Source organism: Micromys minutus (assembly GCF_963924665.1).
Source record: "Micromys minutus genome assembly, chromosome: 3".
NCBI lineage: Eukaryota > Metazoa > Chordata > Mammalia > Rodentia > Muridae > Micromys > Micromys minutus.
Genome location: NC_137972.1, coordinates 77757 through 94413, shown reverse-complemented (window position 1 = coordinate 94413; position 16657 = coordinate 77757). Strand labels below are relative to the sequence as shown.

Genomic DNA, 16657 nt, shown 5'->3' with positions numbered 1-16657 from the left:
AAGACAAAAAAGAGCCCACATACATATGGAAACTAAACAACACTCTGTGAAACGATAGCAGGGTCAAAGAAGAAATAAAGAAAGAAATTAAGGATTTTCTAGAATTCAATGAAAATGAAAACACAACATACCCAAACCTATGGGATGCAATGAAAGCAGTACTGAGAGGAAAACTCATAGCTCTGAGCCCTTCCAAAAAGAAACTGGAGAGAGCATACATCAGCAACTTGACAGCACAGCTAAAAGCTCTAGAACAAAAGGAAGCAGATACATCCAAGAGGAGTAGACAGCAAGAAATAATCAAACTTAGGGCAGAAATAGACCGAATAGAAACAAAAAGAACCATCGAAAGAATCAACAAAACCAAGAGCTGGTTCTTTGAGAAAATTCACAAGATTGATAAACCCCTAGCCAGACTAACTAGAGGGCAAAGAGAGAGTATACAAATTAACAAAATCAGAAATGAAAGTGGAGACATAATAACTGAAACTGAGGAAATTCAAGAAATCATTAGATCCTACTACAAAAGTCTATACTCCACAAAGTTGGAAAATCTGGAGGAAATGGATGAATTCCTAGACAGATACCAGATACTAAAGTTAAACCAGGACCAGGTAAACCATCTAAATAATCCCATAACACCTAAAGATATAGAAGTCATCCAAAGCCTCCCAACCAAAAAAAGCCCAGGTCCCCATGGGTTCAGTGCAGAATTTTACCAGACATTTATTGCGGACATAACACCAATACTCTTCAAACTATTCCACAAGATAGAATCAGATGGAATACTACCTAATTCATTTTTTGAGGCTACAATAATCCTCATTCCTAAACCACACAAAGACCCTACAAGGAAAGAGAACTTCAGACCAATCTCACTTATGAACATTGATGCAAAAATACTCAACAAAATCCTTGCAAACCAAATCCAGGAACACATCAAAATGATCATTCACCATGACCAAGTAGGCTTCATCCCTGGGATGCAGGGATGGTTTAATATAAGGAAATCCATCAATGTAATCCACCACATAAACAAACTCAAAGAACAAAATCACATGGTCATCTCTCTAGATGCTGAGAAAGCATTTGACAAAATTCAACACCCCTTCATGTTAAAAGTCATGGAAAGAACAGGAATCCAAGGTCCATACCTAAACATAATAAAAGCAATATACAGCAAACTAACAGCCAATATCAAACTTAACGGTGGGAAACTTGATGCAATCCCACTAAAATCAGGGACTTGACAAGGTTGCCCACTCTCCCCCTACCTATTTAATATAGTACTGGAAGTCCTGGCTGGAGCAATTAGACAGCAAAAGGAAATCAAAGGGATACAAATCGGAAAGGAAGAAGTAATAACATCACTCTTTGCAGATGACATGATAGTGTACTTAAGTGACCCCACAAATTCCACCAGAGAACTCCTACATCTGATAAACAAGTTCAGCATAGTGGCTGGATATAAAATTAACTCAAACAAATCAGTAGCCTTCCTATATTCAATGGACAAACATGTGGAGAAAGAAATTAGGGAAAATATACCCTTCACAATAGTCACAAAAACTATGAAATACCTTGGTGTGACTCTAACTAAGCAAGTGAAGGACCTGTATGACAAGAACATCAAACCTCTAAAGAAGGAAATCAAGGAAGATCTCCGAAAATGGAAAGATCTCCCATGCTCATGGATTGGAAGGATCAACATTTTAAAAATGGCCATTGTACCAAAAGCAATCTATAGATTCAATGCAATCCCCATCAAAAGTTCTTTATTGAGTTGGAAAGATCAATGCGCAATTTCATCAGGAATAACAAAAGACCTAGAATAGCGAAATCCATCCTCAACAACAAGAAAACATCTGCGGGAATCACTATCCCTGTCCTCAAGCTATATTACAAGGCAATTGTGCTGAAAACTGCATGCTACTGGTACAGAAATAGACACGTGGATCAATGGAATAGAATAGAAGATCCAGAAATGAGCCCTCACGTATATGGTCACCTGATTTTTGACAAAGGAGCTGTAAACATTCAATGGAAAAAGAACAGCCTATTCAACAAATGGTGTTGGTCCAACTGGCACTCAGCATGCAGAAGAATGAAAATAGACCCTTTCTTATCTCCTTGTACAAAGCTCAAGTGTAAGTGGATCAAAGATCTCCACATTAAACCAGATTCACTGAAACTATTAGAAGAGAAAGTAGGGAAAACATTAGAACACATAGGCACAGGAGAAAATTTTCTGAACAAAACACCAATGGCTCAAGCTCTAAGGTCAAAGATTAACAAATGGGACTTAATGAGATTACAAAGTTTCTGTAAGGCTAAGGACATTGTCAAGAAAACAAAATGGCAACCAACAGAATGGGAAAAGATCTTTACCAACTCCACATCAGATAGAGGCCTAATATCCAAGGTATACAAAGAACTCAAAAAGCTAGACACCAGAGAATCAAACAACCCTATTAAAAGATGGGGTACAGAGCTAAACAAAACGTTCTCAATTAAGGAATATGGAATGGCTGAGAAACATCTAAGGAAGTGCTCGACATCCTTAGCCATCAGGGAAATGCAAATCAAAACAACCCTGAGATTTCACCTCACACCAGTCAGATTGGCCAACATCCAAAACTCAGATGACAGCAGATGCTGGTGAGGTTGTGGAGAAAGAGGAACACTTCTCCACTGTTGGGGTTGTAAACTGATACAACCACTCTGGAAATCAGTCTGGCGATTCCTCAGAAAATTGGACATCGTACTACCTGAAGATCCAGCTGTTCTACTTCTGGGCATATACCCCAGAGACACTCCAGTATACAACAAGGATACATGCACCACAATGTTCATAGCAGCTCTATTTATAATAGCCAGAAGCTGGAAAGAACCCAGATTTCCTTCAGTAGATGAATGGTTACAAAAATTGTGGTACATTTACATAATGGAGTGCTACTCATTTATTACAAACAATGACTTAACCAAATTCTTAAAAAAATGGTTGCATCTAGAGAATATCATCCTGAGTGAGATAACCCAGTCACAAAAGAACAGACATAATATGCAGTCATTGATAGTGGGATGCTAACCCCAGAGGCTCTGACTGCCTCAGAAACAACTCACAGACTGTGTGAAGCTCAAGAAAAAAAGAAAAGAAAACAAAACAACAACAAAAAAAACATTATGCTCAATCCTTACACACCAAGAAAACGTTTACTAATTCCGGGTTACATCCTGTTTTACATGTACTTTTTGCTCATTGTAACTAGTAAGACCTTAATGCAGAGTAGCAAATCTTAAAAAAAAAAAAAAAAAGATAAAAAAAGCCAAGCACTGACAAATATGTATTTGTATACATTTATGCAAAAATGTTTAAATTTTTTTCTTTTATCTTTGTTTTTTAAAATAAAGTAAAATAAAATAAAATAAAATAGCCAAAAAACAAAACAAAAAAAAAAAAAAAAAAAAAAGCAAAGTGAATAAAGAATGAAGATACATGGACTGGAGGTCAACAATAAAGAGTTTTTAAACAATGGGGAATTTTATATAGGATCTCCATATGTTATAAAATTAAAGTAATTGGCCCTCTGCTTATTGCCTCACCCCTGCTAAATAATCACTATTAACAGTTTGGGGAGAATTTTCACAAATATTTTTATAACATGAAATTGAGGTTTGTTTGTGTGTGCATGTACACTTGTATGCACTTCTTTAATTTTATTAATTTTTACTGTTTTTGTTATAATTCTTTTTAATTCGATATTCTCTGTATTTACATTTCAAATGTTATCCCCTTCCCTCCCATTTCCAACCTCCCTCCCCCTCCACTTGCTTTCATGAAGCAACCACCCTCTCCTCTTCAGTGCCTCAGCATTCCCCTACACTGGGATAATGCACCTTCACTGGACCAAAGGCCTCTTTTTCCATTGATGCCAGACAATGCTAATCTCTGCTAAATATGCAACTGGAGCCATGGGTCTCTCCAATGTGTGCTCATTAGTTGGTGTTTTAGTCCCTGGGAGCTGTGGAGGGTTTGGTTGGTTGATAATGTTGTTCTTCCCATTGGGGTTGCAAATCCTTTCATATCCTTCAGTCCTTTTCCTAGTTCTTTCATTGGCGTCCCCACGTTCAGTCTGATGGTTAGCTTCAAGCATCCTCAAGTGTATCTGTATAACTCTGGCAGAGCCTCTGAAGAGGCATTTATATCTGGTTCCTGCCAGTAAGCACTTCTTGGCCTCTGTTTTGTTTTTTGAGATAGGGTTTTATATAACCCAAGCTGTCTGTAAGTCCCTGATCCTCCTTCTGCCCGCTAAGTCCTTGAAACCCAGATGTGTACCACAATACCCAGCCTCTCTCTTATTTATTTATTTTTAAATATAAATCTTTACAAATATTTATTTATTATTTTATGAGTATGAATATTTTCTTCATAAGTATATGAGTGCATTGAGTGTATACCTGTTGCCTGTGGAGACTGAAGAAAGCATGGAATATACTGAACTGAAGTTACAGATGGTTGTGAGCGTTCTTGTGAGTTCTGGAAATCCAATCCAGGTTCTCTGGAAGAGCAGCAAATGCTTTTAACCACTGAGCCCATTCCCTTATTTTCAATACACAAGAGATACTACTGTGCACACTAGTCTACAGCTTACTTTTACATTTAATAATATATTGGAGCGATATTTCTGTTTTAATACATTAAAATTTCTCCTGATTATATTTCTCATCATTTAAATAGTTTTGTAATTAAAAAATAATTTATATCAATGTTATTCTAAATAGCAGAAATATAGCCTATTTTCCATTCTCTGTGTGAATGAACATGAATTTGCTTAGCTTTTTATTTATTTCTTTTTATTTGCTTTGAAAAATATGTTTAAGAATAATTTTTGAATGTCAGATTGTTGGGCCAGGTATTTGTGATTTAAAAGTTTCAATAGATATCACTATATTGTCATCTTAAAGGGCAGTACCAATTTAAATGTAGAAAATCATTCTATTATTTAACTGCCAGGTTTTTGTCTACGTTTACTGAAACCTAGAATAGGGAAGCTTTATACTGATTTTTGTTTTGTTTCAGAACAATGAGATGGTGGAGCTACAGAGAATACGAATGAAAGATGAAATCCGAGAATATAAGTTCCGGGAGGCCCGACTCCTTCAGGACTACACAGAATTGGAAGAAGAAAATATCACATTGCAGAAACTAGTGTCCACATTAAAGCAGAACCAGGTGAGACTTAAGGTTTTTAAAAAGTTATACCACAGATGGATTCACATGTTCTAATAAATGAGGTTCACTCTTCCCTTTCTTTTTTCCAAAAGACTTGTCTTTACTATTTGTGGTCTGTGTATGAGCACACACAGAAGTCCTCTGGGGGAAAAATTATATATATATACTCTTAACTGCTGAGCCATCTCTTCAGCTCTATACTTTATTTTGTAAAAAAGAACTTGTCAGTTTATGTTCTTATACTCTTTTCATTTGTATACTGGAATATCTCAATCTTCCCATGTCAGCTAAAACATATAAGGAAAAAAAAAAGTCATGTAAGTAATATACTTTTCAATACTGTTTATTAAGTAAGACGAATGTTCATTTATTTTAGCTCCATGCTAATTTGTTTTAGTAGTAAGTCAAATGTATTATAATAAATTTAACTTAGCAACTTCCCGTTGTTGCTGGGTATACTAGTTTGTTTTATATGACAAAAAAAAAAAAAAAACTAGTTTTTTTTATCCTCAAGATATTCCTATAAATGCTTGTTTGTCTTCCTCTTCTTCCCCTTTCTTTCCTTTTCCTTCTCTCATTCCTTCTCTATCCTTCTTCACTCTCTTCCCTTCCCTTTCATTCTTCCTCCCCATTCTCCCTTCCTTTATCCAATTCCTTCTTCCTTCCCTTTTTTTCCTTTCTCTCTTCTCTCTTTTTTTCTATTTTTTTCCTTTACTGTCTCCTTTGCCTTTCTTTCATTATCTCTCCTTCCTTTCTTCCCTTTTTATTCTTTGTTTTCTTTCCATTTTCTTCATCTCTCTTCCACCTTTTCTTCCTTCTCCTTCTTCTTGTCTGTCTGTCTGTCTGTCTCATTTTTGGGCAAATTGTTCTCAGTGCATATAGAAAAGTATAAATTAAAAGGAAGAAAACAGTGAGAAAAAAATGTTCGATTTGTTTTTCTGCTGTAACTTATAAAATTTCCTTATAATTTATACATATTTTTTCTGTAATGAGGCTTAGGTGTTGACTTAGGTTTTTGGGTTTTTTTTTTTTTTTTTTGCTGTAATACAATATCCTGATAAAAAACAGGAAAAAGGATTTGTTTTGATTTACAATTTCTGGGGACATAGTCCATAATGGGGTAGAATGCATAGTAACAAGCAAGAAAGCCATGGCAACAGAAACACAATGTTGAATGGTCATATTACATTTGCCTTCTGAAAGCAGAGAGTGATCAGGTAGTGGGCCTGGGATATAAGTCCTCAAGGTGTACCTCCAGTGACCAACTTCCACCATCAAGACTATCTTCTAAGAGTTCCACAACCTTCCCAAGCAGAACCACTAGGTAGGAGTCATGTATTCAAACATGTGATCATATAGGGTACGTTTAACATTCAAACCACAACATTCTTGCCCCTCAAAAGTCATGACCATCTCTTGGTGCAAAATGTAGCCTGAGATGAAATTGGCTGGGCCTCATTCTTCTAACTCTACCTTCTGCAATCACACATATCCTCTATCTTAGGTAGGCTTCATACCACACCTACAGCTTTCCTTGGCAGATGACTCCTGGTCCTAGTATCTTCAGTATTCTAGGTCTTCACTATAACTTAGTATTCATCTTTACAGCTTCACACAGGGGTCTCTCAGGGCCTTCTTTCAGAACTTTATTCATAGCACATGCTATTTGGTATCAATAGTTCTTTGAAACTGTGATAGGAGACTTCATGATTCAGTATTGTATCTCTCATACCTGCAAAACCAGTGCCAAATGATACTAGCAGACACTAGTAAGTTCTGGTGCCACTTTGGGATGGAGACTGGCTCCTTCATATCAGAGTTGTTATCAGATTCTGTGTGCAGACCCTAGGGAAGTATTTCCTTATGTAATTGCTTTCCAGAAGCTGAAATCACATGGAGAGTGGAGCTTAGATTTTTTTCTTTTGAAAAAAAAAAAAACAAAAACAAAAACAAACACCTGGGTAGTGTTTTTTTCTGTTTCTATTTTGTGAAATAGTTTGAAGAGTATAGGTATTAGGTCTTCTATAAAAGTCTGATAGAATTCTACACTATATCCGTCTGGTCCTGGGCTGTTTTGTTTGGGAGGCTTTTGATGACTGCTTCTATTTCTTTAGGTGTTATGGGATTATTTAGATGGTTTATCTGATCCTCATTTAACTTTGGTATCTGGTATCCATCTAAAAATTTACCCATTTCCTCCAGATTTTTCAGTTTTGTTGAATATAGGCTTTTGTAATAGGACCTGATGATTTCTTGAATTTCCTGTTTCAGTTGTTATCTTTCCCCTATCATTTTTGATTTTGTTAATTTGGATGCTGTCTCTTTGCCCTCTAGTTAGTCTGGCTAAGGGCTTATCGATCTTGTTGATTTTCTCAAAAAACCAGCTCTTGGTTTTGTTGATTCTTTGTATAGTTCTTTTTGTCTCTATTCAGTTGATTTCTTCTCTGAGTTTGATTATTTCCTGCTGCCTACTCCTCTTGGGCATATCTGCTTCTTTTTGTTCTAGAGCTTTCAGTTGTGCTGTCAAGCTTCTAGTGTATGCTCTCCCCAGTTTCTTTTTGGAGGCACTCAGAGCTATGTGTTTTCCTCTCAGTACTGCTTTCATTGCATCCCATAAGTTGGGTATGTAGTGGTGTTATTTTCCTTAAATTCTAAAAAACCCTTCTTTATTTCTTCCTTGACCAAGCTATCATTGACCAGATATCATTGGTCTTTAATAACAACAAAAGCAACAAAAAGCCCACATACACATCAGCTTCCATGTGTATGTGGGCTTTTTGTTGTTTTTGTTGGCATTTAAGACCAGCCTTAGTCCATGGCGATTTGATAGGATGCATGGGAGTATTTTGATCTTCTTGTATCTGTTGAGGCCTATTTTGTGATTGACTATATGGTCAATTTTGGAGGAGGTAGCATGAGGTGCTAAGAAGAAAGTATATTCTTTTGTTTTTGGATAAAATGTCCTGTAGATGTTCATTAATTCCAGTTGGTTCATAACCTCTGCTAGTTTTGCTGTGTCTCTGTTCAGTTTTTGTCTCCATGATCTGTCCATTTATGAGAGTAGGGTGTTGAAGTCTCCCACTATTATTGTGTGTGGTATAATATATGCTTTGACCTTTAGTAGGACTTCTCTTATAAATGTGGGTGCCCTTATATTTGGAGCATAGATGTTCAAGATTGAGAGTTCATCTTTATTGATTTTTTTCCTGTGATGAGGAAAAAGTGTTCTTCCTTATCTTTTTTGATGACTTTTGGTTGAAAATCTATTTTGTTTGATATTAGAATAGATACTCCAGCTTTCCTGGGCTCGTTTGCTTGGAAGGTTTTTTTCCTAGCCTTTTTTCTCTGAGATAAGTTTCCTGTATGCAGCAAAATGCTGGATCCTGTTTACGTATCTGATAGTCTATATCTTTTTATTGGGCGAATTGAGTCCATTGATATTAAGAGAAATTATGAAATAGTGATTTTTGTTTCCTGTTATTTTTGTTGTTAGAAGTAGACTTATGTTTGTGTGCTTTTCTTCTTTTGGTTTTTTTTGCATTGTTATTATTATTATTATTATTATTATTATTATTATTATTATTATTATTATTATTTTGCTTTTTCTTGGGTGTAGTTTCCTTCCTTGTGTTGGATTTTTCCATTTATCATCCAGTGTGTTTGGGGTATCTAGTACTTGCTGTGGTGGGAGAATTTGGTTCTGATGATGCCAAGTGACCTTGGTTTCTGTTGCTTAGGTTCTTGGACTTGCGTCTTGCCATCTGGTTATCTCTGGTGTTAGCTGGTCTTACTGTCTCTGAGTGTGGCTTGTCCCTCTGGTAAGCACTCCTGGGTAACTACATCTTTCTGGGCATAATTTGGGATTGGAGAGCTGTACCACAGGGTCAAATCCAGGATGCAGAAGGAAACCAGAAGGATTCTGTCCCTTCTGTTCTTTGGTTCCTGTGTCTGAGGGCTCTGGGCAGGTCTCTTTTAGGCCAGGTATTTGAGCAGAAGTGGTAGTCTTACCAGTGCTCTCATGTATGTCAGCACTTCTAGGAGACGAGCTCTCTCCTGGCGGGATTTGGGTAAGAAGAGCTGTGACACAGGGTCAACTGGAAACCAAAAAGTATTTATTTACATTTCAAACATTATTTCCCTTCTAGGTTTTCTCTCTACAAACCCTCTATCCCATCCCCCTCCCTGCTTCTATGAGGGAGCTCCTCTGCAATCTTTTAAAAATTATTTATTATTATATGTATATGTATACGTATACTCTGTGTGTGTGCACATGTGTGTATGAGTGCCATAGTGTGTAAATAGGGATAAGAGGACAACTTTATGGGATTAGTTTTCTATTTACAACTTTGCAAACGTTTTAGGGATTAGACTCAAGTCACCAGGCTTGCATGGCAACTCGTTGGACCAAATACTCACAATCTTACATAATGATGTGTAACACAGAAATTCCTCCTTTAAATACAATTATGTACTGGTCTAGTTGGTACAAGGTTGAGCAGTCCTTTGAGAGGGGAGTGAGGAAAGAAGGAAAAGAAGACTCAGAGACAAAGGTTAGAAACCAGGAGGACTGTGAATACATGGATAGCACCGAATGTATTTCTCATAGCCTTATATGTTCTACAGTATTGTGGGAAACAAAGTCACAAGCCAACAGAGACCATGGCTGACGTACATTCGATATCTGTACCCATCTGGAGGCCTCTCTATTGCTCCCTGTTCCTCCTCCAAGATTAATAGAATATTCAGCCTCTCAACTTTAGCTTCAAGTGTATCCCATTCCCTTTTATTGTTCCATGCATCAGCAGGCCAGAAAACCTGCCAGTAGACCCTGGCCTGACCTGACTCTACCTGAGAAGCAGGCTTTCAAAGAAGCAGGCAAAATGTCTTCTGACACATTTAGAAGGTAATTATTGGTAGTATGCAGTGTGAAGACTTGTTATATTCTTTTATATTTACTCAAATAAACATGTAGGGTAAAACATTATTATGGTAATTGACATATGTGATAGTTTGAATGAGAATGACCTTCATAGACTTATATATTTGAATGTTTGATTCCCAGTGGGGTGGAACTAGTTGAAAGAATTATGAGGTATGGCTTTGTTGAAGGAGATGTGCCACTGGAAGCATGCTTTGAGATTTCAAAAGCCCACACTATTTTCAGTTAGTGATCTCTCTCTCTCTCTCTCTCTCTCTCTCTCTCTCTCTCTCTCTCTCTCTCTCTCTCTCCTCTTCCCCGCCCTCCCTTTCTCTCTCTCTCTCCTCCCCTCCCCTCCTTTCCCCTCACTTCCCCTCTCTCCTCTCTCTGCTTAGTGTTTATGGATAAAGATGTAAGCTCTTAGTTACTACTCCATCATGGCTGCTTGTCTAGCTACTGCCACACTCCTCACCATAATGGACACAAACTCTAACCCTCTGAAACTGTAATCCAATAAATTCTTTCTTTTATCTTGTTCACAGCAGCAGAAAAGTAACTAAGACAGAAGTCAGTACCAGGAAATGAGCTATTTCTGTGAAAGGCATGGCCATACTATTTATTAGAGACATGTGGAAGATCTGGGGAATTTAGACTAAAAAAGTGATTGAATGTTTTAAATGGGACTTAATGGGCCATCCTTAATAGGAGCTTCGAAGGCAGTAGTGTTGAGATCAGTGTGGACTATAGAGGCTCAACTTAAGAAATTTCAAAGGAGAACAATATTAACTGGACAAAACATAAATCTTGTGATAATTCTGGCAAAGAATATGGTTTCCTTTTGGCTTCGTCCTAAGAATCTACCTAAAGCTAAATCAAAAAGTTTGGAAATATTTTTGTTGGCAGAAGAGATTTCAAGACAGCCTAATATTGACTCATCACGTGGTTATTAGTAATCACTTTTCTGCAGGACTACAATGAAAAACAGCAAGCAGGGAAAAGAAATACAAAATATACAGTTTAGGGAGAAAAAGATCATCTGGAAAGTTAGTGTTGGAGCAAGACTTGTTCTGAAAGCAATTAAAGAGAGAGATCTGGTACAAAATGGAATAAAAGAAGTTGTACCCTTAGGGCAAGACCCCACCAAACTAATACTGCAACCTCTGAAAGGAAGGTGGTCATGTGAAGTTGTGAAAGTAAAGCCTGGGTTGTATTGGAGACCCAGAGATGTTAAAAAGTTATAGAGCCTTGTGTTATCTGCCAAGGAAATCTCCATATAGGGAATGGAACAAGCTTGAAAGGTAAGTATGTTACAATCAGCAAAAGCTAGAAGTGTGGAGGTATCTATGCCCTTTGGCACCAGGCATGGACTTACAGGGTTTGGAGTTTTCTCTGCTAGGTTTTGGTCTGACTTTGGTCCAGTATATCCTTACTATATACTTGGAATGGTATGTATAGTCTGTGCCATTGTATTGTGAAACTATACATTTTTTTTTTTAGCTTTTGATTTTACTAAGGATTATAGTTAAGAGATTTCCTTAAGTCTTAAAAGAGACTTCGGACTTTTAAACTGTATTCAGATTGTAAAAGACTGTGGGGACTTTTAAAGTTAGGCTAAATGCATGAGCCTATGGGAACTAGGGAGTGGTTTGAAGGAGAATGACTTTGAGGGGTTCATATGTTTGACTACTTGGTTCCTAATTGGTAAAACTGTTTGGGAAGGATTAGGAGGTATGATCTTTTCAGAAGAGGTATGCCACTGTGGTAGGCTTTAAGGTTCCAAAGCCCATACAATTCCCAGTTAGCTCTCTCTTTGCCTCACCCTTGTGGATCTCAGTTACTGCTTCAATGCCATTCTTACCTGCCTGCTGCCATTCTCGCCGCTGTAATGGTCATAAACCCTAAGTCTCTGAAACTAACCTCTCAACAAGCCCTTTCTTCTATAAGTATCCTTGGTCATTGTGCTTTTCACAGCAACAGAAAAATAACTAAGATAGCGTATCTTTCTACTTGACTTTTTGAGTGATTCTGTTATGAAAATGTTGAAATTATAATGTCATTTGTTATTTTCTTTAGAAGTATCTGTGCAGTGTTTTTATATAATGTATCCTTTACCTCACAGTATGGTGAACACATTCTTACAAACATTGTTTATTTATTTGTCTTACAGAGTTTATTACAAGCTGTAGGGTAGTGAACATTCTGTTAAGAATTAATATTCTCCTCATTCCCATATGTAATTAAGTCTTAGAAACAGCTTTTACATGTACTTTATGCTCATTGTAACTAGTAAGATCTTAATGCACACTATGAAACCTTTAAATAAAACCAAGCACTGACAAAATATATTCGTATACTTTTATGCAAAAATGCTTAAAATCTGTACATTTATCTTTGTTTTTTAAAATAAAGTTGTTCAATTAAAAAGAAAAAAACAGCTTTTACACATGAATTTTCCATAGTATGTTCCATGAACCATTGGTCTTGTAACCTGTAGCACTGAATGCTGCGGCTGTTACCTTCTTTCATTGTATTCATATTTTTTAATTGTAAAAGAGATTGCATTTTCACTTTCCTTACAGCAAAATGTTATATGTATATGAAGAAAAGCAATATGGGAAACTTTGAGACATCCTTAAAGGAAAAAGGATATATCATTTCCTTTAATCTTCTGGGGACATAGTCAAGATAGCACGCCTACCACCACCTGCTGTATTGCATGAACTGTAGTAGGAGGTGATGTAGCAAGAGAGAAGCCTTGTTCACAGACAGACTTATGAAGCTGAGAGTTCGTGCTTGCCTTGGCTATCTATCCTTTTCCTGTTGCATAGGGTAAAATCCTTCTATCTCAACTAAGTCATTTTTAATTAGGTCTTGTTTAAATCAGCCAAATCTACATCCCAATTAAACTGATACCTCAAAATTTTCAAAATAAGCAATTACATTAAGATTATGAAAAGGGGAGGGAGGTTAAATGTATATGAAAGGGATAATGATCTATGATCCCAGTTTCAATTTAAACAATGAAAATACAGATACATATAAAACTAAATTCACAATTTATGTTAGTTTCTAATAGTATGTTTGTTACTTATTCTAGATTTTTTTCAGAGTAGTTACTAAGCAAATTGTTTATTGAAGAGCAGAATTTGGTTTTAAACATTACAGAGGGAGCACTGACATATTGAGGGATACTTGGGAGAATAAAAAAGTACTTTAGGTTTGTTTTGTAACAGGGTCTCACTGTATAACTCTTACTGGCCTCTAAAGTTACTATGTAGTACAAGCTGGCCTCTAACTCAGAGAGATCTGCTTGCCTTTGTCTCCAGAGTGCTGGGATTACCACCATGTGTGGCCCAAATAACAAACTTTATTAATTTGTTTGCTTGATTGCTTACTTTTGTTTGTTTGTTCGTTTGTTTGTTTTGTTTTTTTCAAGACTCATTTCTCTGTAGAGCCCTAGCTATCCTCGAACTCACTTTGTAGATCAGAATGGCCTCAAACTCAGAACTGTTTCTGTCTCCTGAATGCTGGAATTAAAGGCATGTGCTGCCATACCCAGACAGATAACATGTTTCTAAAGGGCGGCATATAGTTAGTACCATGGAAAAGTCTCCAGGAAGGTATACCAGCTCACAGAGACACTGTAATCAGTGATTCTTATGATCAAAGGTTGTTTGACCAGGCTCTCATTTACTATAATTCAAAAGAATATTGCATTACTAATAGTATATATACATATTTATTATTTGGAGTTAATTATTTTGGGCTTTATTATCTTAATCTCAAACATATTTTATTGAATTTTTGTTTTTATTGTGATCTTTTAAACAAATGTTTGTATGCATACTAAAATTGCCTTTTCATTAATGAAGTAAAGTGATGGTAAAAATTTTTTCTTGGGTGGTAAATACTAAAAATTTTGATAAAATATTACCAAATTTATCATTATTTGTTAGGAAAAAAACTCTGTCTTCTCCATTGGATCTTTAAAAATGTTCTAATACAGTAAATACCTTTTCTGCTCTTCTAGATGTTAAATTATATATATATATATATATATATATATATATATATATATATATATATATACATTTAAAATATGGCTAGTTATATATACATATAGATATATATATATGTGTGTGTGTATTTTTAAGTGTCTAATTATTGTGTATTACCATAAGAATATGGTATATACTTTTTATTATTTATTTTGTAGACTGTTACATTTTTCTTAAATAATTACATCTACTAAACTGTTTAATGGGAGCTTGATAAGGCCCAAATTCTAGTTTTATGAATTCTCTTAATCCTATCTAACTTAGGTTGAATATGAAGGGTTAAAGCATGAAATTAAGCGATTTGAAGAAGAAACAGTATTACTGAACAGCCAACTAGAAGACGCCATTCGATTGAAAGAGATTGCAGAGCATCAGTTGGAAGAAGCCCTTGAGACACTGAAGAATGAAAGAGAGCAAAAGAACAATCTGAGGAAGGAGCTGTCGCAGTACATCAACCTCAGTGATAACCACATCAGCATCTCAGTAGATGGACTCAAGTTTGCTGAGGATGGGAGTGAGCCAAACAACGATGACAAGATGAATGGGCATATTCATGGGCCTCTTGGGAAACTGAATGGAGACTATCGTACTCCCACTATCAGGAAAGGAGAGTCCTTACATCCCGTGTCTGACTTATTTAGTGAGTTGAACATTTCAGAAATTCAGAAATTGAAGCAGCAGCTTATTCAGGTAAGAGCTGAATTTGCAAGAATGAATTTATGTTGATGGTATAGCATATTATAGAATTTTTGACACACAGAGGGGAAAACATGTTCTGTTGATTTTTTTTTCCTATAGCCACTATAATGAAGAAACTGGTAGATTTTAGAAAATGTTATAGTAAATTCAAACAAGACCTCAAATAAAATAGACCCCAAACTGTTCTAAATACATTATCTCATTTTTCAAGGGATTCTGTCCCTATAATAAGCTTGTGAGACATCCAGTATTTTTTGTTTTGATTAAAATTTATAAAATTTCTTTTCCAGAAGAAAAATCTATTTGGAAAAAGTTTGTTTATTTTAATAGTGCTTAAACTTTAGAGGGAATTCATTTAGTTTTCAAAAAAAAAAAAAACATAGAGGAGATCATGATGCCAACAATAGAAGATTTTTCCATTTTCTTTATGAAAAATTCAAATGACTTGGCTTTCATAAAATTCCATATTATGAATTAGGCATTTTTAGATTGACTTACCAGAACTCAAATAAGAAAACATTTGAATTTAGCTTGAAATAATGGGAGTGTTGGCTCTGCTGTGGGCATTTTAAATGTATACATGTCTGTACAAATTCATTGAGTTCATTATTGGCTTTGCCCTAAAGTTATTTGTTGTCTTCTGCCATTATAGGTAGAGCGGGAAAAAGCTATTCTTATGGCCAACCTCCAGGAGTCACAAACCCAGCTAGAACACACCAAGGGGGCACTGACAGAACAACATGAGCAAGTGCACCGGCTCACAGAACATGTCAATGCTATGAGGGGCTTGCAAAACAGCAAAGAGCTCAAGGCTGAGCTAGATTGTGAGAAGGGCCGGAACTCAGCAGAGGAAGCCCACGACTATGAGGTGGACATCAATGGCTTAGAGATCCTTGAGTGCAAATATAGAGTGGCCGTCACGGAAGTCATTGATTTGAAAGCAGAAATTAAGGCCTTAAAGGAAAAATATAATAAATCTGTAGAAAATTATACAGAAGAAAAGACCAAATATGAGAGTAAGATCCAAATGTATGATGAGCAAGTGACAAACCTTGAGAAGACATCTAAGGAGAGTGGTGAGAAGATGGCCCACATGGAGAAGGAATTGCAAAAGATGACTGGCATAGCCAACGAAAATCACAACACCCTCAATACAGCCCAAGATGAGTTGGTGACATTTAGTGAAGAACTAGCCCAGCTTTACCACCATGTTTGTCTATGTAATAATGAAACTCCCAATAGAGTCATGTTGGATTACTATAGACAAAGCAGAGTTACTCGAAGTGGTAGCCTCAAGGGACCTGATGATCCCAGAGGGCTTTTGTCACCAAGATTATCTAGGAGGGGTGTGTCATCCCCTGTAGAATCAAGGACATCATCTGAACCAGTTTCAAAGGAAAACACAGAGACTAGTAAAGAGCCAAGTCCAACTAAGACTCCCACAATCTCTCCTGTTATTACTGCCCCACCGTCATCTCCAGTTTTGGATACAAGTGATATCCGCAAAGAGCCAATGAATATCTACAACCTCAATGCCATAATCCGGGACCAAATCAAGCATCTGCAAAAAGCAGTGGACAGGTCCTTACAGCTGTCTCGTCAAAGAGCAGCAGCCCGAGAGTTGGCCCCCATGATTGATAAGGACAAGGAAGCCTTAATGGAAGAGATTCTCAAGCTGAAGTCTTTACTGAGCACCAAACGGGAGCAGATTGCCACACTTAGGGCAGTGTTGAAAGCCAATAAGCAGGT

At 36.5% G+C, this 16657-nt stretch overlaps 1 protein-coding gene across 4 annotated transcripts in view; it reads left to right on the top strand.

Moving 5' to 3' along the window:
- BICD1 (BICD cargo adaptor 1) overlaps positions 1 to 16657 on the top strand; it is a gene marked incomplete at its 3' end in the record, with an annotated part of 129703 nt that overhangs the window by 70481 nt on the left and 42565 nt on the right. For all 4 annotated transcript variants that reach the window (XM_080915038.1, XM_080915040.1, XM_080915039.1 and 1 more), the window contains exons 3-5: positions 5081 to 5233; positions 14474 to 14899; positions 15561 to 16655. In XM_080915038.1, coding sequence (XP_080771164.1) covers positions 5081 to 5233; positions 14474 to 14899; positions 15561 to 16655 — 1674 coding nt within the window. The remainder of the gene's footprint in view (positions 1 to 5080; positions 5234 to 14473; positions 14900 to 15560; positions 16656 to 16657) is intronic.